The following is a 26,427-nucleotide window of genomic DNA, read 5'->3' on the forward strand; positions in this document are numbered from 1 at the left end:
GCTGTATCGCCTCCTTTCTCCTTCTTTTTCCAATTCTACTTTTCTTTTTGTCTCCTGCCCTCCTCGTCCTCCTCCCCCTTCCCATTCTCCTCCTACTCCCCCTCTTCCTCCTCCTCCACCGCCTTTCTTCTCTTATGATGTGTTTAGCATTCAAGGCCTCTCACTGCTGCATCACAGGCCTGTTTGTTTCACCGAGCTGCAAAGACAGAAAAAAGACGCGATTCCTCAGGGACGGAGTAAAAATTTCTATATGCCTCCTCACTGTGGTGCATAAAGCAGCCCAATGCATATATGAGCGGCAGATGCTTCTGATTTGCGTCTTTGCACACACACGCACACACGCGCACAGACGCATTGTGATACAAAGGTGGATGTGTAAATATGTTCACCTAAAAAAAATGACAAGCATGCATGTATGTATTCAAATTTCTACACCCACCCACACACCGAGGACAACACACAAGCAAAAACACACCCACTCTTCATTATGAAGCATAACATGCACTAATAAAACCTTAATACCCATCTTAATGCCCGTTGCCATTTGACTTTGACACTTAGCTGCAGTTCAACACCCATACAATTAACCTCCGGTCGTTTGCATGTCAAATATGGAGGGGAGATTGAGTCGATCAGTGCCCCCTCCACACACAGACACAGGTCAACGAGCTAATGAAGAGTCCTTGCACTGTTCACGCAGGAGTTAAGTACTTCAAATCCTCTATTGCTTATTAGAGAACTGTACATAACGCATCCCTAACATATTCCAATTAGAAGCAAATTATCAGGACATTAAGCCTTCGCATTCATAAAGCGCCATGTTTACTGAATCAGGACAAACTGGGTCATATTTGGTTGTCTTAGATGCCTGCGCTGACATAGAGGATTCGTTTACTGTGCGGCAGCCGTCGGCTCTGTTCTGCTGCAACAGTGTCCCCAGATAGAGTCTTAACCTGGAGGGGGGCTGATGAACACACACACAGACACACACACACATACACACACTTGAACATGCTGGAACACCAATAAGCAGAAACACATCCACATACACCCCCCTAAAATAAAAAATAAATAAAAAACAACAAACAAGCATACACCCACACAGAGCCGGGTGGTTGTAATTAAAAAGCAGTGGAGCTCTGTGGAGCAGAGTGAGGCTATCTGAGGAGAAAGGGAGGTGGGAATACTATACCCGTTCAGCCTAAAGGCTTCCACTAATTACCTGTCAATGACAAGGAAGAGGAAGATCTAAAGTGGTAAATATTGTCCCAAACTGTCATCCTCAATGAACCATACACTCCGCAATTCAGTTCAAGGATAATGCCCACTGACTTGGGAAATAGGATAAGATGCCATATGTTTGTGTAATTTAGGGATAATTAGTTCCGAATCTGTTCCAAACAAAGTGACACGGTGGTACTAAACAGTGTGATACCAACTAAAGGTCAACCAACAGATGCGCAGTAATCAGGCGAGATGCTCAGCAGGTGCTTCTTTAAAAAGCTCAGTTTATTGCAGCTTTCGAGATTTTGTTTAAGACAGGAAGTAGACAAACAATAGAATTTGTTGAAGGGTAAACAGGTAAAAATAGATTATGGGCGCAACGGACAGCATTGATAAACTGAGTTTATACGTACTGTATAAATTATTCTAGAGATCTTTCACTGTTCCCCCCATATTCCCTAACTACATCTTGTTCCCTTGTACCTTCATATATGTATCCAAATGCACTGTACTGGTAAAAAAAAAATCACATTGTTAACTGGGACAAAGCTGTGGATTGTGGGCCACAATTTAAAGTTGTACCAATAGTAGAGTTATGTCACAAATATCTTGATTGAGTTTATATCTGATAATGTATATGTAAATGAGTTCATTACTGACAAAAAACACATGAAAACTCAGACCCCAAGTGAAATCTGAGGGGTCTAGAATAACAGATGAAGAGACTGTAACATGAAATTTCCTTTTCAGACATTTCCTAGTCTTCAGTTAATTAAAATAATTGGGAAGTCCTACATCTGAAGATTTTCAAGAGAATGCATAATTCCACTTCTTCAGGCTTCTTATAGAATTTTTTGTAAAGAATTACATTTTTCTTTTATTAACTGGTGACAGCCTACTGACCTGTGATAAGAAGTCAAAGTCAATATTTGTTTTAAAGGTATAATGTGTAAGATATCATCAGAATTTTAGTTTTCTGACTTTAATTTACATTAACAACAGTGTGATGAAAAAAACAGACAGATGTCTATGTGTTGTGTTGCAGAGATATCCAAATAAGTGAGCATGCTAAACAGCTAGCCCCAACTCATTGTGTCTCGTGATACCACTGCAAGAGGTGACTATCTGATAGCCCTGTAGTTTCACCTGGGAGATTTAAAAGCAGCAAGTTCATTTCTTAGTCTGAATAGTAATTAATACAACACAAAATAATAATAATAATGATAATACAATAAAACACAAAATGAACACAAAATATATTTCAAACCAAAACTATTTCATGAAATTTAGACACAACGTTGTACTTTTCAAATTCTTGCAGATAGTGTTCATATTTTAAATATTTGAACAGTGTCAAAGCCAACTTTCTACTGAGAGCGGAGATGCTGGGTAGAATGTTTTTGATGGTGACTTTTTTGGAAACGTTCAATAACAAAGTACTCTGTGTCAGACTTATCCCTTCCAATTAGGTTTAAAGCAGACTTTTGAAATCGTATGTGCTAGATACTCCCACTGAGTAAGTGACTCAGTGACAATAGAGACAAATGTGTGCTCATTTACATACACCACATCTGTGCAATGTTGTATTATTAATATGTGCTTGAGATACTCTACACACACAGAGATGTGACAATACAATTCTAGTGGGAATATAAAGGGGAAAAAGAGATGCTTGTCGCATTTGTTTCATATAAGAGGTTTATGAAACATTTAAGTGTCGAGCATGATTCAGGTTCCCTGCTGACTGATCTTACATATTGCACCTTTAAAGAGCTGCCAACGTGGATGTAGATTCTTAGTCTTGATTTGAATATCTAATCATCTGCCAAAGACTCCCTGAACACAGCCAGTATTGGATCCCTGTCTTACGTCACATAAATCTGACTACATTTGGCCAACAGACTGAAGATGTCAGCACAACAGCTCCTCCAACACCAGGTTGCTTCGGTAAATTTTTATCTGTTTTCAGGGTAGAACATCTAAACAATGGGCTAGAGAGTAATAAAAAAACTGCTTTTATATGGTATTTTGGTCTGTATTCGATGGCTGACAGAGAATATAGGAAACAATGGGAGTAAGAGAAGGAGATGACACACACAGTCCCGGCCGGACTCGTTATATTACACCACAGGGCCACTGGGACGCTGCTGATACCTGTGTGATTTATGGATTCTATTAAAGCCTGTGAAGAATAGTAATTTCTCCCTTTGTACATACATATGTATGCATAAACAACAGGGACATTATTATGTTCCATTTAATAGACAACGACCATGTTTAACCTCGAAAAAACAAGTTCATGTGTAGATTTAGGTTTTTCTCCTTCTAGTGACCTTACTTTATAACGTAAATTTGACAATTGGCAGAATGTATCTGTGAGAATACAGAAAATCAATCAGGAGACAAACACTTTTGCAATAGAGTGTATTACATAAGGAGCTGGTGTTTTAAGACTGTGTTTTATTGCGGCACTTTTTGTCAAGGTGTTGGCACAGCGGGGCCATATGCTGTGTGTCTTAGTCCAGTTGGACCCAAAATGGCTCTTAACAGTGCTGAGCTTCTGCCAGAGAGAGAGAAAGAGCGGCAGCCAGTCAGTCACTTCCATGAGGATGGAGGGAACGGCCTGGAAGGAGGCTGAGTTTATGGGGGAGGCTGTGGGGTTTCTAGGAGCATGCCTATTAATCACTGTTATAACCCTTTTTTAAAGTCTGTGTGCCACTGTACTTATTAATTACTCTGAAAATAAAATGTAGTAATTAGCCTGTGATTGCTTTTGGATAACCCAGAAGAATATCTAAATGAATAACATACTGGAGTGATAAAGAACATAAATGATTAAAACTACTTTAAACACAGCAATACTGATTACGAGCCTGGGTAATCCTAAAATAATCAAGACTAATCAGTTTGCATTACTGTGTTGCTGTGTAATACAACAATGTATGATACTAATTACAATTGAATGGCAATCAGTATGAGTTTCATACATATTGATTTTTTGTCTTGTCTTTGTGTCTGTCTGGTCTTATGCGTTATAATGTAGCCTACATTACTATGGTGCATCACAATGTAGGCTTTTGTGGACTCTAGGAAGAATAGCTGTTGCAGCGCTGTAGCTACCGGGGATCTGAATAATCTAAACTAAACTAAGCTAAACAATGCGTATGTAAACGTCACACAAGCTATTACAAGCAAACTTTCACTAAGCTTAAAGGGTAACTCCACCAATTTAGACATTAAAGTGTGTTTAATCTGATAAATTGTCTCCAGTGACGTCACTCAATGGCTAAAGTGCACCGTCGGTAATGTAAGCACCAGGATTCGAAAAGCATTCGACTGGACGATCATTACACCTGGTGTCTACATTACCCATGATGCATCCTAACCACTGAGTGACATCATTGGAGGAAGGTTGGTGGAGTTACCCTTTAAATTCTGAAACTGTATATACCAGCCCGTTCTCGTCAGAAAAACAACTGTATAGGTTGACTGTGAAAGCAGCTTGTGACGACCAAAATGCATGTTCCTTGTTCAGGTACCAACCTCTTGTGGGTGTAGTAACTATTACAGCAGCAGGTGAAGTAGCGTTAAGAGCAAATACAGTCCCTCTGGCGAGACAGAGGTTGGGTCGAACAGGCACAGGACCAAGGAGACAACTGTTGATGTCCAGTGTGAATGCAAGAAGTCAGTGCTGAGTTTTTTTTTATCATCCTTCTTCTTCTTATTATTTCAATTTGATGTTCATTACGCAAAAGAAGTAAAATGATGCTTAGTGCCTGAACCTAACCAAGAAATAATTTTTGCCTAAAGGTAACCATGCAGTTTTGGTGCCTAAACCGAACCCATTTTTTTTTTCTTGCCTAAACCTTACCTAAACCTTACATACAAGCTCATGATGAAGGTCTGGTACACCTGTCACTGCTAGGCTGCAACCTATGTGATGTTTTAGGAATACTGATATAGCAAATGCCATTCTGGGAGTCACTTGCAATCGATCTTTTCAGTTGTTTGGTAGTAAAGGATGTGTCTGTTTACACAATTCAAATGGATTTTGAGAAATTACAATATAACAATAAACCGATCATCATGAGAACCAAAGTAAAGATGCACTGCAGGTATAAACATGACTCATCACCAAATGTAAAACAGTACGGTTAGAGGGGAATCATGATTATGTGATGACTGTGCATCTAATGAGGCCTTCTTCGCTGCCTGTTTGTGTCTTTGCAGCATGTCCTCTGCTTGATAACAAGCGGTGGTGCTTTGTGTCTATTGAAGCCTTCACAGTGTGCTGTTAAACTGACAGGCTGACTGATGAGTCATAGGGGAGTGTGTCTGCGTGTGTGTGCATTGTGTGCATTTATTTCTGCGCTCCTGATACACCAAATGCACGGTTTACATTGTGGTGGGAGAAAACATTGCTACAGGCCTTTACTCTCAACTCAGAATGGCCAGTCGGTGTTGTTTCGGTTTTAACGCTGCTTCATTCAAACAGTCGAAAGTTATAATCGGATGCATTTAAAGAGCAGTTGGTTTGTAAGCTTCCCCTCAACAGATTTGTCTCATCTCCACCCTTAACACTGGCTTAGGCAGCCCACTGTGAGAACCTGAATTATGAGATTTGTCTCAGCTGAACGATGTCCCGTTTACTTATTGTCATGGCAACACTTACACTCGATGCTTTTTGCATTCAAATATAAGATCCATATATCTATGCAGAGAGACACCTTCAGCTGCACTGTTGGAACCTAATCATCCAGATGGTGGGGATGGGAGATAGAAACCAACCAACGATGGTAGTTGACTACCACCGTTGGTTGGTTTCCCCAACTTGCTTTACGCAGACATTGTGGGAGACTACAGCAGAAAACAACTCACTTAAATCATGTCAACATCGGCAGCATGTCCTCAATAAGACATAATACAATGATTAAAGGGATCCAGTTCTTTAGTTAAAAACACTGTGTTAATCAATCAATCTTTAAAACTAATACAAAGAAACCCAGATATAGATTATTCCCTAAAACAGTGTACTTCTGGTGTCTAGTCCTGTATGACTCATGCCTTGACTACTCTTGTTAAATAATAATGATGTCAAAATCTGGCCCAAAGAGTCCTCACATATCCTTTAAACTTAACCTGTTGTCCACTCTATGTATTATACATTTATTTACTTTCACTCTTTAAGCTACTTGTTGCCCCTGATTGACAAGGCTCCACTTCAAATGGCTGTAAATATTCATGAACTACAGATCTAATTTACCTAATATGTGAAAGCTGAACTGAAGTAGTTTCTTGCAGTAGTGGTTCTCAGAGTGGGGTCCGGTGATGCCAAGGGGTCCTTGAGGGGAGTTCATGGAGTCCTTATTATTTTCACAAAAATTCCATTCATAGGGAAAACAATAACAGTGTGTGTGATTATTTTGGTCAAGTTTTTCATACACTTTCTGTACACTATTCTGAAACATTTAATAGCAAAATTCTTATCAGATTCAGACTCTAATGTCAAGGATCTGTGAAAATATTGCCATTTTTTTGATACAACCTCATACATAAATGACTGAAGAGGTTGATCGGCAGCGTCTCCCAAACCGCTACACACATGCCGGACCTTCATTGTAGAGCCATAGTTTGGTTAGGTTAAGTAAAACATTGTGGTTTGTAAGAGCTGCTGTAAGTGATACATTTGTATTCTATATTCCATCTGTAATCACTGCAATAGAGTATTTGGTCAGTAACCCATGTCTCTTGTGCTCTTGCTCACACTGTAAAAGAGAAAATACATTTTCTGGTATCCTTGCCGACGTAATCCAATCAGGACTGAGAGCTCCATAAAGAGATGGTAATGTCTCTTTCTTAACACACATTAAGCAGGATCCTCCTGTCTGCTGCAGCATCTGATGATTACCGCTGCATGTTCATGCGGTGACGTAAAGGGGAGGGAGAGGATTGCTAACTGCGAAATGGACAGGAAGTGAGCTAAAACACTGACAGAAGCTTTATCTACATTGCTAAGTTAAAAGAACTCAGAGTTGGCATTTGGTTTCACACTGGACAAGAACAGCAGTCTCCTGATGAAAACCGTTTAACCGGACCATCCATCCCAAACCTCCCGCCTATACTGACTGGACACTCTTTACACTACTTCTCCTCACTTCCTTCTTTGCAGCCAAATAATTACTACAGCCACTGGAGGTTGCCACCTAACAACAAATGTAAATATGGGTTGCAATAAGATGCTTTCATTTTTGACCTATATGGTTGAATATTTGATGAGGAAAGACTCTTTTTTAAAGGTTTTATCAGATTCTAGCTGATCCACTGATTCAGAGCAACAAAAGCAAACCATACCATCAAGCTACTGGAATGCAAGCCATTTTTGCACATGGGATTTACATTACATGTATTAGGTTTTGATACTTTGTAAGATACTAAAATATAACAGCTAACAGCACTTTTGCCAAATTCAGTTTTGGAATTTTAAAGCCGAAAACAAATCATAAGAGGAAAACAAAACGAAAAATCTTCTCATGTTCTCAGCTTTTCCTGATTAACTGGATACAAATGATTTTCTGTTTTAGGTGTGTGAAGGCTTGTCCTCATGTTTGTGTGTCAAACCACTTGCCAGAGAACGTGCTTAAGTATTCGGCCTATGAGACTTTGCCAGATTAGCGGTAATTGGCCAAGTCTTTCCCACATGCCCTGTGAAAGGTAGAGAGAGAGGGGAAGATATTGTTGCAGGGTGGCGATAGCTTGAATAGATTAGAGCCCTTTTATAGGCTGTTGAAGTCACTTTCATGTCCCTCAACAATTACCATTAAAGTGCTCTTGAGCAGGGCCGCCGCCGCCACCGCTTCCTCCGCCCTGCGACTGTTCCGGAGGAGCAGGAGCTGTGGATATTGAGGCTGCTTGTAGGTGTGAGAGTGCGAACGCCCCGGGAGGACAAGCTGTGTTCATTCTGCACGCTAAATGAGGTGGAAATGGTATTACACTTTTTCATCTCACGCCCAAAAACTGACCTTTTGAGAGATTTTCTTTCTGAAAAAATACCCAAATATATCAGGTCTTTACAAGCAAGAGGGACACCGAAAAAAAGAAATGACTTTGCCTATACTGAATCAAATGCCAGCATGCAGAATAATAGCAGCACAGCCAGTGGGTACTGAGACTCATTCCAATGATATCTCTTTTTATTACGGACTGCTCTGCCAGATGACTTTGCTTTACTGTCGCATTCAAGTGTCGTCCTCTCAATGCATCAATATGTTTACATGCATACTGCCGTGCTCCTGCTGTAAACAAGTAAAGCACCTTCTGAGTTTGATTGAAATTGAAAGTGTGACCCTCTCTCCACCTACAAGCACTCCCTCAGACTGCTGATGTAAATGGGCTACTTCATTTATGTGATGTTCTTGGTCAGCGTGCCTTGTTAAATCAAGATTAACGTAATGGGGATACAGTATGGCTTTCGCCTCTAATGTTCTGTAGACCCACTATTATTATGATTTCCAATGTCAGCTCGCCAGAACTGATACAGTGATAATCTCCATCACAGCCTTGAGTCAGTAATGCACACATAATAGCACTGCTTTGTACTGGTGATACAGGTGATTCAGTCAGGGTAAGAGTGATGATGTGAAGAAGCAATTACACAGCAGATCTTCATTTTTTCTTTTCTTTCTGTATTACATGATGGAAAACCTCCAGTACAGCAAAATCGCACTTAGGCATTTGTCTTACTTCACTTGGAGTAAAAATGTAATTACAGGCAGCATCAATGCATGCAAAGTCAAACTTAAATGGAGGTGAATTAAGTGAGATGGATACAACAAGTGTGAACTGAGGTGGAAGTACTCCAGTGTGAAAAAATAATCTGACGCTGGAAAGCAGCAGCCAGTGAGATTCAAGCAGGACTCTATCCACATGACAAGCTGGATGTATATGCATGATGTCATTTGTTTAAAAAGGAAAAGTAGAGAAATGATGGTAAGCAAATCCATTGATCTTAACTTCTGTGATCATCACACTTCCTAAAATAGACTTTTGATCACCTTTTATTTCAAATCCCATTCCTTCTGAATTTATTACAGTGTCTATTAATTTGTCACCACTGCTTGAAATCCTTCAAGCTTGTTCTGACATTTTTTTTTGCTTACTGCAAATGCTAAAATAAGGAGGAAATAGTGGAAATAATATTCTTAAACTTCTTATTTAGCAACTATTCACTTAATAGATTACTGGTTTATCTATTTAGCGCTATGTTGTGGATATACAGACCGTTGCTATAACTCACCAGCCAATTTGGCCACTTCTAACTGAAGTTGTCATTACCACTGCCGGAAAACAGTGGAGGTGAAAAATAGGGAAAACCTGCGCTAAAGATGTGAAATCACAGATGCTAGCATTAAAAGCCCTTTCTTTTTTGTCTCTCCTCTCATGTTTTACTTCGGGTAGCCTAACAGCCAATCAGAGACTTCTCTCACTGACAGGCTTGGCTGTCCATTACACATGCTTAATCAGCCAAAAAGTTGTTTTGAAGGGTCGACTAGTACAGGACACACTGCAAAACTAGGGCCACAGGCACTCATTTATGGCCAAAACAAAGCTTAGAGGAAGGGCAGAGGGACCGGAAAGCAAGATGACACCAGTTTATACTTTTGATGTATTGTATGCTAGATAATGTTCAAGCAAGGTAAATCACTTAGATCAAATATGATAATTTGAAGAACAATATAGAAAGCAAACCATGTACAATGTTAAATAGTGAATCATTTGAAATAATTACATAACCGTGTAATGTTATTCTTGCTGTTTACATAAGAAAATGTGCCAGAATATGGCAAACAACACATTTGTGCAATGAAACGTTTCATTTCAGTCACATATTTCATAATTAACACCAAGCAAACAGAATTACTACAACGACGACACCAGTCAGAAGTTTTTTTCTTTAATGGGAATCTTTTTGAAGCTGCTTTAAAAGAAAGACTCTTCCTTCAAATTAGGCTAAGATTAGAAGCCATGGAGTGCAGCACACTTCACCAAATCCTCGCATATTTAGAGTTTCTCAAAAGCCAAATTTATCATACTGGGACTTTCATGTTTGCTACTCAAGGACAAGCAGTGCCAAGACTTGGGGCTGTGCCCAACAAACCAGCTCCAGCTCCAGCACAGAGAATTCTTTTTTTTTTTTTTAATTAATAATTTTTTTTTATGGACCGAATTTAAGAGTCTGGAGAAACCTGTCAAAACTATCAAGTACGGGCATGGAGCTGTGTTCTCAGAGTTCACCAAAATAAAGTTTTAACCTCCCAATTTGACATCTGGAAATCATCAAGAGGTGACTTGGAACACATTTGTGGCATGGCCTCTAGAGCTGCGGCATTGTCCTCGCTATAATACAGCTGACTCAGCACAGCTTCCTGAGATGCACTTAGACATACATGCATGCACGCATTCTACACACAGCCTGAGGCGAGTATTAAGTGCGATAATTGCTGACAAAACCGCAGAGACTTGACACCGTCTCACCAGAGAGGAGGAAGATGATGAGGCAAATGAAATAAGCACACACACACTGCCACACGCTCTCTCCTACTGATACACCCTAACATGCACAGACAGCGTACGCTCACATACACACTGATGAATTCATCGGCGGACTGTATAGCTTGAGGGTGCAAACTGTTCAAATGCTGCAGAACTATGCCACTTCATTGCCAGGGGAGTTGAATGTTTTTCCCGGCCGTCTGCGGCTGCAGAGTGCCCCTCGTCTGGTGACGCGGTATTTGTCATTTGGGACAGCAACAACTGGAGCCATGGTGGGGCTGCGGTGGCTGATTTAAAGCGACAGGGACGCAAGGCCATCTTATTCATCACACTGGAGTGGCCCGTGCTCACTGGCTTCCAAATAACCGTCATATTCGCAGGCCCTGCCCCCAACGCAACCCCACCTATCACCAGCTGATCTATGGCGTGTCAACAAACCCAAACAAGGTGTCATCACGCCAGGACAAATAGGCAACAACAGACTTAAGGGCAGGTGGTAATCCTTCTTGCATGCTTCAACTGTGTGCTCTTGGAGAATTCATTTCATTGTGCCCATAAGCTGCTGTACAAGCTATACTCTGGTTCCCATATTTTATCCCCCCTCTGTGAGAACATCCTCTCTCCTTCTCTTCTCACCCCTGCATTTGAACACAGTGTCGAAAAAATACAGAAGTGTGTGGCCTTTAAAAAGAGCCCGCTGGGACTGAAAAAGAGAAACACTCAAAGAACGTCGTTCCCTGACCTGGGGCTGGATTCGGTGGATTTTGCCAATGGAGCCAAGCAAAAGAGCGAAATAGCATATTTGAGAAAGTTTCACACTGTTTATTAACTCGCGCCCCTACCTTGCTGAGCTGACTGGCCGGTGAGCCGCTGTTGTTGACAGTGTGGCATTTGAAGTTCAGCAACGATTCCCCCATGGCATCGCGCTCCCTGATCCTGTCCATGTCGGAGTGGGAGTGGCTGTCAGGGAGAGGCGAGGCAGCGGACGAGGGAGGCCGCTGAAGTGCCGTGCAGGACAGACCGAGAAAGTTAGATGGCCGGATCAGAAAGGCCTCCAGAGCTATGTTAGCAGATACCTAGGAGGAGGGAGGGAGAGAGAGGGGGGGGGGGGGGGGGGGAAGCAGGGGGGGCAGAGATTTTTATATTAGTCATTTAACAGATGCTTTTATCCCAAGTGACAGCGGAGAGGTTAAAAAAAAACGACGGAAGCAGGAAGAAACAAAAGGAAGCAATTTATCTTTCTCTTGCCTTACTCTAGCTATCTGCTCAAGCCAGATTAACTTCTCATTATTCCAGGCTGCAAGAAAAAAGGTAAAGCTATGGGACATTTAGTCAGCTAATCAACCTCTGCCCTGCCTGAGAGTGTGGCCCTGAGTCTTACTGCTTCGAAGTCCGGCAACATACCTTTGAAATGACCCGATTGTCCCCGGTCAGCGACAGGTCAGCGATACGCTCCACGCACTGGACGATCCGAGTGCACGCCCGGGCCTCGTTCTGCGCCATCCACAGGACGTGCTCCTCCACGAGCATCATGTTACTGGCAATATCTGATATGTAGTCTCCCAGCTGTGAGGACACGAGTAGACATGGATGCAAAGGGATGGGTTTTACACAGCTACACAAACTGTGACCCCCACAACACACACACACGGACACACACACACACACACAAGGACGCAGACTCATCATGCACATCAATCATATCCGCAACAACAGGCACATTTATAATCTCCAGTCAGAATTGTGAGGGAGGCAATGGTGGCTTCATTCATTATAGGAAGATTTAATTTAGATTAACAGCTCCAATGGGGCATAATCACTTCCTTGGGATGGCAGTTCACTATTTACTTACTGTACGTTTCATTGTTGCTTCATTCAACTGTTCTTTATTGGATGAATGGGGGTGGGCTCATCAGCATTGTCTAAGGAGTGATAAAACTCTAAGTATCTCCTAATAATATCTCCTCCCGGGTGACCCATGATGAGTAGTTGGAGCTAATATTGATTCTCTTGACTGACTAAGCTCAACACCCTTCCCCTCGCAAAAAACCCTGACCTTCAGCGTGATGTAAAGCCCTTCGGTTGCCTCATGTGACAGACTAAAGAGAATTTCACTTCAGGGTAAAACAAGAGTTGCCCAAAAAGAGATACATCTTCATAACCATAATTGTCATTCTGGTCCAATGCCGCCATGGTCAAGAGTGAAAGCATATGAGGTGAAAAGTTAAGCTGTCTGGAATCGATTGAGGGATTGAAGCCAGGACAGCAGCATGTCTCCATGTCTCTTATGGGCAGCCCCTGCTGTCTATCGCTAATGTCCACTGAAGTGTCCTTTTCTGTTCTATACCTTTTGGCCTTTTGAGCGGCCGATGTTACCTCTGGATGAGCTGTTGATCCTTTCTTAAGGAAATGTGCAAGTCATTGCTTTCCAAAAACTGCCAACGAGCACATACATAAGTGCTGTCACAACAGGAAGAGCTGCTAACAGTGGGAGTATAGAAAATCCCCTTCAATTGCATGTTGGCGATTTGAAAAGGCAGTAAAATATTGGGCTCATTGCAAGCTGAGCCGGAGCAGGAGTCAGAAGACAAGAAGATGGCTAAAGACTGCGCTATAATTATTTTCAAAGCAGGTTTTCAAACAGTGAGGCAAATCTCAACAGGAGGGAGCGGGAAAGTCGAAGGGGGGAGTTGCGAGGCATGAAGCTGCAATTTGCGGAAAAAATTGAATTCCTGGTTCTCTGAATATCCACGATACACACATTTTTCACTTCAGGGTTTCAAGGGATATTAAAAATCTGCTTGGAAATAATACAACAATTCCTCAAAATCATCACCTTGTTAAGCTTTTATCAGCGTCAAATTAATCAACCGACAGTTTTGTTTGCATCAATGGGCTTCATGCCAACAGTAACCGCTGGTGTCTTATGCAACATACTTGTTATGGTGTCAGTTTGCAAAAGAAATTAACAAACACAGGCTTAAAAATGGGGCTCAAAGGCTGGGTCCAGAACAAAACCTGAACTGAAAAAATGAAACAATGGCATTGAAACATTTGTGTTTTAAATAATTGTGTTGGTACAAAGCAAACATCTGGTGGTTCCACTGCATTACTTTTTCATGAAAAAAGATCATTGCATTTTATTTTTATCTTTGTATTTTAATACATTCATCTATGACAATTTGAATTTATTTTTTAATGTTTATCCCTTTACAATAGCAGGTGCCTTCATGTTGTCAGTTTTGCCTTTGTCTCAGTGTCACTGGTTTTAGGTTTAAACCATTTTGGTGAGGAGAGAGGGGGTTTGAGGGGAGGGGCAAGGAGAATGTGATTTATGTATCAGCATACTAAAGAAAAAACGTCACTCTCATAGAGCATGGGATTCCACAAGTTAACTTTAAACTCCATTACGAGTAGTTTAAGTTCCTAGACTTAACACACTGCCACAGGTCCAGTCTGCCTGTCGCTGGTACACGCAGCATTCATTTAGTTTCGGTAACAGTGATAAATGTCATTTTACAAGTCTTAAACTTTTAATTGACGTGCTGGTCTGGTAGAGGTCTACTGCTGGAACAAGGGCTAACATTAGCCGCTATAGCAGCAATAATAGCTAACATTAAGTTCTATGTAAAAAACAATGGCAGCAATAATTGTTTAAACCACCCGAGAGCCCCATGACAGAAGACAATATCAAAAACACAGACTGGTCAGACAGCCAATAAGGTTTGTGTGACAGTCTACGGGCACACCAAGGCTTGTCACAGTATGCAAGATGGCTTATTTCTCGTGTTATGCTGTAAACTGGCTGTGGTGTATCTCTTTGTGTTTTCACTCTTACGTCTCTACGTTTCCCCACCAGCCGCGTCAGCCTCTCAACCAGGTGTGTGACAAAGATGACGTCCATGACATCGTTGAAGTGCGCCGCCCTGCTGGTGAAGGCCACCAACTGCTGGCCTACAGGCTGAGCATTGGTGGTATTAATGGTTATCTGGAATAGGAAAGAAAACATGCATTAATGCTCAGAGAAGACAATCGCACAGTCCATCATCCCAATTCAACAGAGACATAACATGAAACCATTTTGACAGCATATAATACATAATAAATCACTGTAATGCTATTTCATGCTATGCGTGTCATTTTGTGAACTTGATGAATACGGTACAGTAATCCCACGAGTAATGTTGAAAGAAAGAGCTCATCATCAGTCACTTTGTATTCCGTATATAAAAGCTACATGCACAGATATGCAAATACCTGCAGGCTACAGATGATTCAGTGGAGATGTTAGCTTCTGTGGGCAAACGTGTCAACATGTTGAACATCACACTAAAGTTGCTAAATTAAAGCTGATTAACAGACAGAGGGAAACAGTGTGGGGTAGAATATGTGATTAAAGTCCTCCGTAGGAACTGATACCTGTGTGAGTTCATGCAGCACGCGGGTCAGTTCACTGGCATATGGGCACTGAGTGTAGTCCTCTTCAGCCCAGCGTCCATTTCTGTCGCAGCGTCGCCACGCCTTCTTTTCCCTCTGGCCAGAAGGGTGAGGAGCGCTGCCAGAGGGGTGGGGGGCAGAACCAAAGGTGGCAGGCGCACAGGGCTGGAAGGCCAGGATGCCGGCTAAAGTCTTTGGCCACCTATCACGTGAGATATTTCAGAATTAGCAGCGAGTTTAGGAATCTACACTTACTGCACCAGATGGCAATTTCATACTCCCTGTACTCTGGAATTTATTAATTTGCATATTTGATTTACAGCTAGCTCTAATTATTTTTGCAGAAGACTACCAGATTCTGACACCTGATTGTGAAACAATGTGTTTTCTTATTAATGACTTCTGATTTAATCAACTTTGTTTTCCAACTTTATTAGTTCATGTTATTGTCTTTCCAGACGTTTGCACAATGAAACTAAAACAATGTTAGAATGCACTTGAAGGGTGACATCACTAATGTTAATGGAGGCTAATATAATGTATTTTGTGGCTCTGGACAAGGTTTCTTAAGTCTGAAATTGGCTTGGAGACATGGGAATTTAAATGCGTAATTTTTGCCCCGAGGGCTCTCTCAATCAAAACAAAACAAAGGATGCAAGTAATGTGGGATCATGGGAGTTGTTGTCTTCATTGTTAAACAAAAAACATTGCCGATGAAAATCTATCTGCATGACTCATTAAGGTGTGTTCACGACCGTGAGTAATGTTTTGAAGTTTTATTCTTGTTAGTCTTAGTCAAGTTTTGACAACCTCCATCCTCACACTGACTCTCTTGGAAGTTTTAGCCAATGGTGACCAAATGAAAAACACCATTACCTGGAGGAAAATGACAAATTTCTCTGGGTCTAACCATTGTTGAAAACATTTTGGAAAACGAAAGTATGCGCCTAAAAATAGGTCTAGTCAAATATATACAATATTAGGGATTAAAGGTATGGAAGCCTCTGCTGCTCAATGATGACCATCAATTCTTTCAACTTTAAAGGGGCTCCAGGTAACAGTTTGAAGCTATTTATATGTATTATTCACTTTATGATTGGCAATACATGAGCAGATTGTAACGTGATGTGAAAAATTAGACCTTCCCTGTCGCTGTCTGTTGCCTGTACAAGCCTTTGGATGATTTGTTTAACCGACCAGCTTCTAGCTCAACACAGACATTCCACGGAGCCCCTTTAAAGTAAGAGAAACGATGTACAAATGCAGGGGAGACCTGTTCTTGCCTTTTTTTCTTCCTAGAGGGGAAATTTAGGCTAAAAGAGTAATTACAAGTGTTGTTTGTATGGCCGTGTAAAGTTCACTGAAGTCTCCTCTGAAGCAAGAAATGAGACTGCGTCAATAATGTCATCAAGAGCCAAGTCTTGGAGCTGCTTTACTGACCAACCTGTGATAGGGGTGATTTTACAGGGAAAATGGAAAACTTTCATTTTCTGGGCGATGCCTGTTCCAGTTTCAATAAAATGGAGGCTTACTTAAGTGTAAAAAAGTCAGCCAAACATTCAGAGTCCACTATGTTAGCCTCCATTTTCTAAATGATAAAAGAGCTCCAGGTTTTGTGTTTTTTGCCGGTTTTTTTCTTGTAATTTAAAGGTTGCATTTCTGTGCTTCTGCAGCAGCAGGAGAGAGAAGTTTGTGCTTACACATATTGATCAATTTGTCAGTGATTGGAATGGCAAACATGTCTAATGTTTTTCGGCTCTCTCCTTAAGGCAATGTCAAAATCCTACTGCATATAAAGTAGCAGTAGTAATGCTTAATGTGGCAATGCTTTTGACTTCTTATAAATGAAAATAGAGGAGCGGTGCACTCAGGAGGCTGGTAATCTGTTCTCAGGGTACAGACCTGCCTTCTCTCTGCTCCCCAACCCACCCTTTTTTTTTCCCTCTCTTTTCAGTCACATTGTTGCAGCAGCAGCAGCAGCTACTTAGTAATAAATGGCGTTAATTTCGCCCCCAACAAAAAAGGGGACTCATTTTACAGCCCATTACTCCAATGCTCCGGCAGAAACAAAGCCGCCGTGCTTGCTGCACTGGGAAGCCGGCTGTAATGTAAGGCAGCTACAAGGGATCGTACACAACAGCAGCTCACCCATGTGGGAGGAGAGGGTGAGGATGTGAGCGCGTGCATACTACTACAAGGTTACAAGGTGGTCACAAGGATTAGATGACAGGTGGAAAGAGGATAGGTTGGGGGCAACAAAGATGTGTGTGATTTGTATGTGTAACCTCAGTCATGGTAACAACTCTCCTTCTTTTATAGTCTCGCTAAGAAGCGTTGAACCGTAATGTTGGTGGGAGTTTTCATAGCACACATCCACTTATTATTAAAATATATGGTGTTCTACTGTGTATTCTCAATTCTAGTTGTTTACATTTGATGAACTGCTTCTGGTCCATGGCAGGCCAGTTGTGGCATGTTTAACAAATAACCAGCAAGAAGCAGTCTTAAAGACCTGAACTGTACGGTACACGGAGAGATAATAGCAGAGAGAGTGCATGCTCAGTTTTTACACAGCAGACTCCGTAATTGGGAATATTTCTTGTGACTTTTATCATAATGTGGTTCAACTCATGTCCTTTTTTTTTGCGGAGAACCTCCTGGTATTTGCTTTGAAAAACAGTGATTACTGTCTATTACACAAGACTAGTCGGCAGAGTACACTTTCTTTTATTTTTTTTTACCCGAGGCAAGAGCTTGATAGAGACATTGATACCACTCTCTTGTCTGTATGTACATGGATAATGTTAAATAGAAAGCAATGGTTGAAATTGACTATTGACTATAGCCTTTAGGCTTATGTTGACATTGTACAACCAAAGTGTTAGAATATTGTGAGGACTGGAAGAAAAATACCAGGCAGCATATTAAACTCTCTACTATTTCTTTTAAATGTTCATGGTATTTATGATATAGCCCCGAGGTTTTGCCCTCAAAGTGCACCAGATTGATGCCTTCACTTTAAAATGTTCAAATTATTCTGTGGGAGCATGCCCCCCTGGATCCCTATGATGGTCCGAGGTCCACCACAGTCTCATGAAAGCCCATGGGAAACACTGCTGATAAGAAGGTACGACCAGCGGCCAAACAAATACCACTGAAAATAGACGGTTGACTCCGAAACAGGGAACAGTAGAAAGGACCTCATCAGACTATATCCAGAAGATGTAAAGCTTGCTGTCTTAGTAACATTCTGGATTAGACAACTTGTTTTTCAGAAGCTGATGGTGGAAACAGCTGAGGAGTGAGACATCTCGCTTCATTCTCATCTCTGTTGAGGCGCACATCTGCAGGACTGATTAGGCAGCTGGGAAGTAGCTTGGTGGTTATTTATTTATTTATTTTGACATATTTCACTTGAGTCTCTCTATCAAAGTCTACACTGACTAGTTGATGTTAGAGCACTGCTTGAACGGGGAAGGATGCAACAGTATCAACAAGCCAGCATCCGAACTCCAGCACGCATCATAGGATCGCAAAGGAAAAGGAGCGGAAATTTGCGTGACCACCTGGCTGTCATGTTTTTTTTCACAGCCATTTGGAGCTGGACCTGATAAATCCCTGCTATCCCTACTAATTTAAAGGAGCAGCTTGCAAGATATACAGCAAAAACTTTAGTTAAGAACATTTTCACATAAAGAAAAACCAGGGTTGAAGTTTTGTCAAAGACAAACTACTGTACTGTGATGAACAGATATCAGCTGATGTTAGCCTGCTAACCAGCCAGCCCTCGCCTGTCAATACCACCTCGTACAGACAAGAAGCAGCAGTCCGATCACTGGGAGATATATGCCATCTTTAAGTTGAATAAATGAATTAAATACACTTGGAAAATTTCAAGAAATTAAACACTCTTACACACTTCTTAAGTCAGAGCCACTTTACTGTATGCTCCAGACCTCATTCTTGGTAGTCTGTGCTCAGCCGAGTTGACTCTCAGGCTGCTAAGTCCTGTTGAGGTCCTGGTTCAGGCAAACTCTCGGGCAACTGTCTCCAAGACTAACTGAGCCAGTTGCTAATTAGCTAGGCCACGATAACTAGGAAAAGAGCAGCAGTTATCACATACTCACATACAAATTCTGGCCATATGACCAGTGTGACCACTGAGACCTGACTCACCTAAAGTCACCCTTGTTGTTGTTGACTCTGTCGGCAGGGCAGTACGGTGCCGACGTCTCCAGGACAACAATCTCCATTTGCTGAGAGGTGTTGCCACGGGAACTGGTCACCAGACACTCCCAGATGCCAGCGATACCCACGTCGATGTTGGAGAGGATGACCTCACTGTAGGAGAACAAAGGCATGTGTTTGGATTACGTGTCTGTGTTGGTGAACTTCTTCTTCAGATGATCTGTAAAGGTTTGTACAAGTTGCTGGATCAGAATTTAGTCTTGGGTTGTGGGTTAAATATAAACTGGGGGCTGTATCAGTGCTGGGACTTGAATTAAGGATGGTCTAGATTATTTTTGGATCAGGCTGAGGATTAAAGATAATAAATCAGTGGATACCGTTATGGTTAGGGCAACATCTTCAGGAAGCAGTCAGCTGAAGCTCCAAAAATGTGTGTGCCTGTGTGTACACCCCAAAGTCGGATTAATTCAAAAGACCCTCGTGCATGTATGTATGTGAATTCAGTGATTTAAAATGTTGGCTGTGATTTAAGATGATCATTACTCATGCTTATCTTTCCTACTTTGTTACAGCGATTCCTATCGCAATGGAAAATGCCTGATTAAACAAAGGATGGTGAAACAGTGACAAAGAGCCAATGCAGGCCATTTGCCAAGACGGCTAATCTTGAGGATTTTACTCCTTATGAAAAAAAAAAAGCCGAAAAGCCAGCGGAGATTGCTAAGCAACCTGCATTATCACCATGGAAATGCTGCCTCCTTGAGAAATGCCAACTGTTTAATTTCCAAATACAATCTGGTTGTACTCAAATATACACTTTGCTTTGTGTGTACTTAAGGAGCTAATGCCTTATTTTGTGATTTAATTAAGCCGCGCGTGTTCAGAATACAAGTCACAATGCACACACACAACACTGTACAAAGTTTATCAAATGCGACTTAGGGAACAATGCTCCACAGATGGGGATGTATGACAGTTGACTTTAAAAATGAGAAGTGACAGGCTGGACAAGAAACTGAAATCTTTCAGAGTAAAGATGATTAGCGGCTGAGTGGCTCTGATGTGGCGAAGCTGTAATCCCACAGAACGATTCTCAGCGGGTGTGAGAGAAATATTTATTCAGAAACATTAAATGCCTTTATTTTGCCCTCTTTTCTCCCTTCTCCCTTTTCTGTCTCAATACACTCTCTACGAGTACAATTATTTTAGGCCTTAGCCTGTTCCAGCATGCATGGGTTGAACGGCAGTGAAACACTCTGGCCTATCACAGGCTAACACATTAACGGTAACACACTCACACCTACAGGCAGAATTCAATCCACTTGACCCGTATGTGTTTGGAATATGGAAGAGAACCGGAGCGGCTAACCCACATCAACACAGGAAGAACTCGCAGAATAGGGCCTAGTTGAAGTGTAACCTATTCAACCTTGGATTGCACATCAAGGTGGAGAGAGGAGCGGTGATTGTGAGAAACAGCCAGCACGAGGCTAGGTGCAAAAACTGGCAGCCTTGCCTCCTCTGCTGTGTATTTTGTCCCTGTAGCCTATGGATTTTGATCATCAGTCCAAAATAGTGCCCTTAAACAGAGAATTCTGCTCTTTGATTCTGACTGACACATTAACATGACCTTCACAGTCGATGTTTCAGACAGTGATATATACACTGGTGATAATTCACTGGTGTCAACATTGCAGTGTAACTTTATGGCCCTTACAGGGCTGACAGATACAAAGTGCTTGCATGTGCATGATGACTGCCACACGTGTCATGTGTCTCGAGTGTTGGGCATGCACATCCTCAGATGCTGGTATGAACGAATAGTGTAGGGCCGTATAAGGCGTGTGGTAGGCTTAGGGGTCAGTAGGCACATCGGCAGATAACACAGACAATTTTAAGACAAGTTACAAATTCCTGTATGGGCTGTCACTGCCACTGCACAGTGACAAAGCACTGCCTGTCAAAAAAGCTGGTGACAGATCAGTAGACCATTTTAGAAGTGATCGTGGAAAAATAAACTGAAACGAGGCCAAGACTGTTCACGTCTGTGCACAATGGAAAACATAAAAACGCAGTGGGGACGGTGCCAGTGCCGTGTTTTTTTCCATCGGTCATGGGTAGAACACAAATATATCTCAAGCCTTATCTAGTCTGAGTAGAATAACTACTGAGTAGAGTAACCACTGAGATCCTGATTTATGTTGTAAATAATACACCACTCAATATAAATATAAGGTTACAAAAACACTACAACCAATTAAGAAGGCATTAATGTGTACTGAGAGTTTTTTCTGTTATGATAAAATAAGAAAGAATAAAGGGTAAATTGTTTGACCATGGTTTAATATAAACAACCAATGACCCTCCATGAAGTCATTAAGTCAAATAAGCTCCAGCGTGCTGGATCAGCTGGTGAGATAACTGGTGCGTACTTAAAAAATAATTCAAAATGAAATCACATTGTGCTCTGCTGTGAACTCGTCTCCACTGCTGTTTGTCTTGTAAGTGACGACCAGCAGAAATCAGAGAATGCTGTTAACATCCCCTGTACGGAACAGACCCATGACTTTGCTCCAATGACTTTCTACGGGCGAGTTATGAAAATGAATAAAATAAGTCCTGATTTCATCTTCTGTGTTCCACTAAAGCTCTCTTTTCTGATTGCTTTTCTAAAAGGCCCTAAATCAGATTTGAACGCTTGACTGAGATGATGACATTCGGGGGCGAGAGAACAGGCGCGCGTGTGTGCGTGTGTGTGTGTGTGTGTGTGTGTGTGTGTGTGTGTGTGTGAGAGAGAGAGAGAGAGAGAGAGAGAGAGAGAGAGAGAGAGAGAGAGAGAGAGAGAGAGAGAGAGGGAGAGAGAGAGAGAGAGAGACTGTCTGTGAATACATATGAGGGGTTTTTACATGTGTGTAAGTACATTTTCAGTTATCCAAAAAGCTCTTCTGGGCATTTTTTAGCACGTGTACAAGTATTTTTGCACCAATCGTGTCACAGTTTGGACAGGACCGTTTAAAATCAACGTCACTGACATAGATTTCTACAAACTTTTGACACATTGTAAGAATCATACTCTAGGAATAAATCATTGGAATGCTTTCTGTGTATCAAATGTCCGCAAACATTTAGATTGATCGACGAAGATGAGAAGATGACATTCTACTGTGTAACCCTACTCTTACCTCTCCTTCACTTGTTTATTCTGTCTTACATACACTTTCAACCTCTCTCTCTCTTGCTCCACCTTCCTCTTTAAAACAACATCCTCCCTGAAGTGTAGATGGGCTTTAAATTGAAGTCAAGCTATCGGCAGTGCAACAGTTATATAAGAAACCACATCGAGGACATGTGCTCTCCAAAAACCCAACATAAACAGATAATAGAGACAGCATATAGGGAGGTATGGAAGGAGGAAGTGGAGGAGTGCTTATTGATTTAGCAATACAGAACAACATTCAAGGCTGAATCTGATTAGACTAAAAAAGAGGGGATAATTTGCACAGGATTACTCTGGGAAATACATTTTCACAAAAAAAAATGTTGGCATAGGCCACAGCTATAACAACACCGACAACGGCAATTGGCCAGCTGAGAAATGTTGACGTACAGAATCCTCTGATTTCTTTTATCTGGCTGCTGTTTCTCCCAATCTTCAGTTCATCTGTTCCAATATCGCCACCCGATTTCCATTGCAACCCTCTGCACATTTTAATTACATGGCTAAATTCATGTTGCTCATGCCAAGCACAATGTATTTATTAGAGGCACCCTGTGAATTTTCCTGTTAACAAACAGAAGTTATGTTTACAGTCAGCATTACTCCTCCAAATGATAAAAATATTTTTAAAAATTCTTAAAAAAATCTACATTTATTTTCACATTTACTAGACATTTACTGAGTCTTTTTGTTTCTTGGTACATCACCACCACCACCACCTCTAAACGAGTCCACAAAACATTTGAGTTTGTGCACGGTGACGCATTTAGCCTAGCAGCTACAGTGGCTTTTAGAAAGGGTGTCAATGATGACTTTCCAAATCGATATGGGATCTTGGGCCATCTGGAGACTTCAGTTTTTTTAGTTACCCCATTGTTTCAGAGAATGTTGCAACGCTGATTTCCTGTGAAGCTTGCAAATTTCACGTGACTTTCCATTTGCATGGGGGATGAGTAGATAATCACTGACTTTTCATTTTTGAACAAACTTATCCTTTAATAGTATGAAACCATTGGCAGGACTGTGTAATATCATCACCAGTCACCACAAGGATGTGCACTCACTCAGAGAGAAACTGCTCCACAGCACTACCATAAGTCAGAAACTCCACTAGTTACCTTTAAATGAACCGGCTTTTCAGTTTGTATTTGTATAGCCTATAGCCCAGCCTATTAAAAATGCATCGTTTCATTATCAAACAGCCTTGTCAGGCTAGCAGACACTCGCAAATATGAGAAAGCAGAGGCAGATATTGAGAGACAACTGAGGAGAGACCCCCTGGGCGACAATAATGTTCTTCCAGTGCTGTTCGCTCCTGTCAGTGCTGTTAGTGTTGTTGAGGGACGCCCAAAAACTGGAGCTGGTATGAGCAGGACTGATGGCTGGAATATCTTGTCATTAAAGATGCCTCTTTTTGTAGACATTTACTTGAGAGTCTGTCTGTGATACTGGTTTGTCAGGACACGACTCTGTGCTGTACTTCTCTTGTTTGTTGTTCTTTTTGCTATTCTCTCTATAATTTTTCCGTCCATCAAAAAGTTTTTCCAGAGTTGAATGTTGTCTATTTCTGCATCTGCCTGCCTTCAGTCTGGGCTTGTCTGTTTTTTGAATATATCGTTTTATATAATCTCTTCTCAACTTGAAAGAACTGCAGTTGTTACTGTTAGCGTCTCACTTTTGACTTGCAACAAGCTTTTGCAGTAGGTACTTGAGATTGATTTTCAAATGCCACATAACCACACATAGCCTTGTTTATAGTGCAAATTTGATAGCGCCACCAATAAATAATTCATCCCGCAGCCCCAAGCAAGAAAAAGACTGAATGTGGGCAATTAGTAATTAACCGCACATTTGCTGATGTAGTCTGATTTCCTAGTAAGTCATCAAAGCTCCCAGGTGTGTAGAATGGTACAAGAACCATTGTCAGTGTCAATTTAATAGTGCAAACTCTGAGCAGAACATTGTGTGTTAAAAAGCAGCTGGTGAATTGTCATTAAACCTTATCTGTCTCTTAATATTTTAGGGGAATGTTCATATAATTGATTCTGACTGGAACAATAGGTATCCTTGTATTGTACATTAAAGAAAAAACAAATTAGTTTGAATTGTTTTGGATAATCATGGTGGTGGTGGTGATGGTGGTGGGCATGTGTGCTTGCAACCGTGTGATGACATGCATGCAGGTATGTGAGACAGGGCCGCTGCACTTGTCCTCTCTCACCATGAATAGTCTGCAGAGGGGACAGTTACATCATCGCTGAACATGAGCCAACTGTCTGAATGCTGGGAAATACACAGGGAAACACCCCCCACCCCCACCGCCACTGCCACTGCCTCTGCCTCTGCCAACCCCAGCACGCATACACACCCAGTCGCCCACCTCTCCTCTACTCCCTCCTTCCCCGTCTCCCTCCGCCTGCCTCACTAAAGAAAACTTCCCCACTGAAGGCGCATTTCTGCTGCAGCCTGATCACAATCGTCCCCGGTGAACTGCTGCATCCAGTCAAAACAAGGCGAGCGGGGATCGGGGGGGGACCATCCAATGGGCCGGTCTGCTTTTCAGAACGAAAAAAAAGGTCATCCTCACATAATAAACATATGAAGGAATCGTCCCTGTATGTGAGCAGCAGTGGGGCAGGGGCACATAAGCCATACACAAAGCACTGACCTACATCCACAGTAACACTGCACCATTGTGGAGCAGCTCCCCGAGGACTCATTAGGAACATTTATGCTTGCGCGCTGATATTTAACAATTTGTTTACATAATATTGCTTACGAGACTGTAAACTTTCAATCTGTCCCCTCTACCCAGTGAATGTTCCAAAGCGAGCTCGCTGATCACAGTTTATGAATTTGTGTTTCTTAGCTTGTGAAGTGAATTTTTGAACCTGTTCTCTTAAATGTTCAGATGCAGGAGCAATAGGCCTTTTTGTTTTGTTCGTGCAAACAATGGAATATCATTTTTTTCATTAGAAATGATAACAGCTGAACCATTCAAGTGAACACTGTATGCCCCCTCTGTCTGAAATGCTCAGTTTTAGCTCCTGCCTCTTTAAACCTCTCCCTCCTGGTTCCCCAGTCTCCAAGACATATTCTAAAATTCATTTTAACTTTATTTGTTGAGCTGATATTATCATTAGTAATGACAAAATAGTATTATATTTGAAACAAATGGAAAATACAAAAATTTGGAAAGTGACCTCGGATTTTTTGAACCAACTGTACAGGCAGGTTAACAAGTACATGTTCAATATTTACAGACACACCGGGCCATAATTCACTTAGACATAAAGGACATACTATTCCCACTGGAGCAGCATCCATATAAGCTTCTTGTCTTAACCCACTCCATCCACTCCTCTACACAATACATCATGTAGGCTGTTAATAATTAACACATAACTTGATCCTCGTTGAACTTCATCCAATGTAACTAAGAGCTTTTGTTTTTCTTTACTGACTAAAAGCGGCAGACGGTAAATAGACGATCCCCGAGGTACAATTGTATACGTGTGGTCATGATCAAATTTGGACTCCTTAGCAACTGAAGTTAGTAAACAGACCTAATTCTCGACAGAAAATGAAGAAAAACAACACGAGGTGCAACAGAGGCGGGCCTTTATAGACAACACAGTAGAATGCAATAACAGAGGAAAGAGATGTGGGGAGAATTTGAAGAAATAAATGCTTGTGAGCAGAAGCGGAGAGTTGTATTTAAAAAAAAAAAACGAAAAAGAGAAAGATCACCTACAGCGACACAGAGGAAGAGGCAGGGAGAGACACTTTCCTTTTTCCTTTGCCTTCAGTAA

General features: G+C 41.5%; 1 protein-coding gene across 1 annotated transcript in view; it reads right to left on the reverse strand.

The window, feature by feature from the left end:
* Positions 1-26,427, reverse strand: part of adgra1b (adhesion G protein-coupled receptor A1b) — a 181,343-nt gene that overhangs the window by 104,408 nt on the left and 50,508 nt on the right. Inside the window, exons 8-12 of the mRNA XM_030442531.1 lie at positions 19,387-19,551; positions 15,193-15,412; positions 14,612-14,761; positions 12,178-12,339; positions 11,616-11,849 (exon numbers count right to left, since the gene is read on the reverse strand). Of these exons, the coding sequence (XP_030298391.1) occupies positions 11,616-11,849; positions 12,178-12,339; positions 14,612-14,761; positions 15,193-15,412; positions 19,387-19,551 (931 nt within the window). The remainder of the gene's footprint in view (positions 1-11,615; positions 11,850-12,177; positions 12,340-14,611; positions 14,762-15,192; positions 15,413-19,386; positions 19,552-26,427) is intronic.

The sequence above is a fragment of the Sparus aurata genome, chromosome 15 (assembly GCF_900880675.1).
Source record: "Sparus aurata chromosome 15, fSpaAur1.1, whole genome shotgun sequence".
NCBI lineage: Eukaryota > Metazoa > Chordata > Actinopteri > Spariformes > Sparidae > Sparus > Sparus aurata.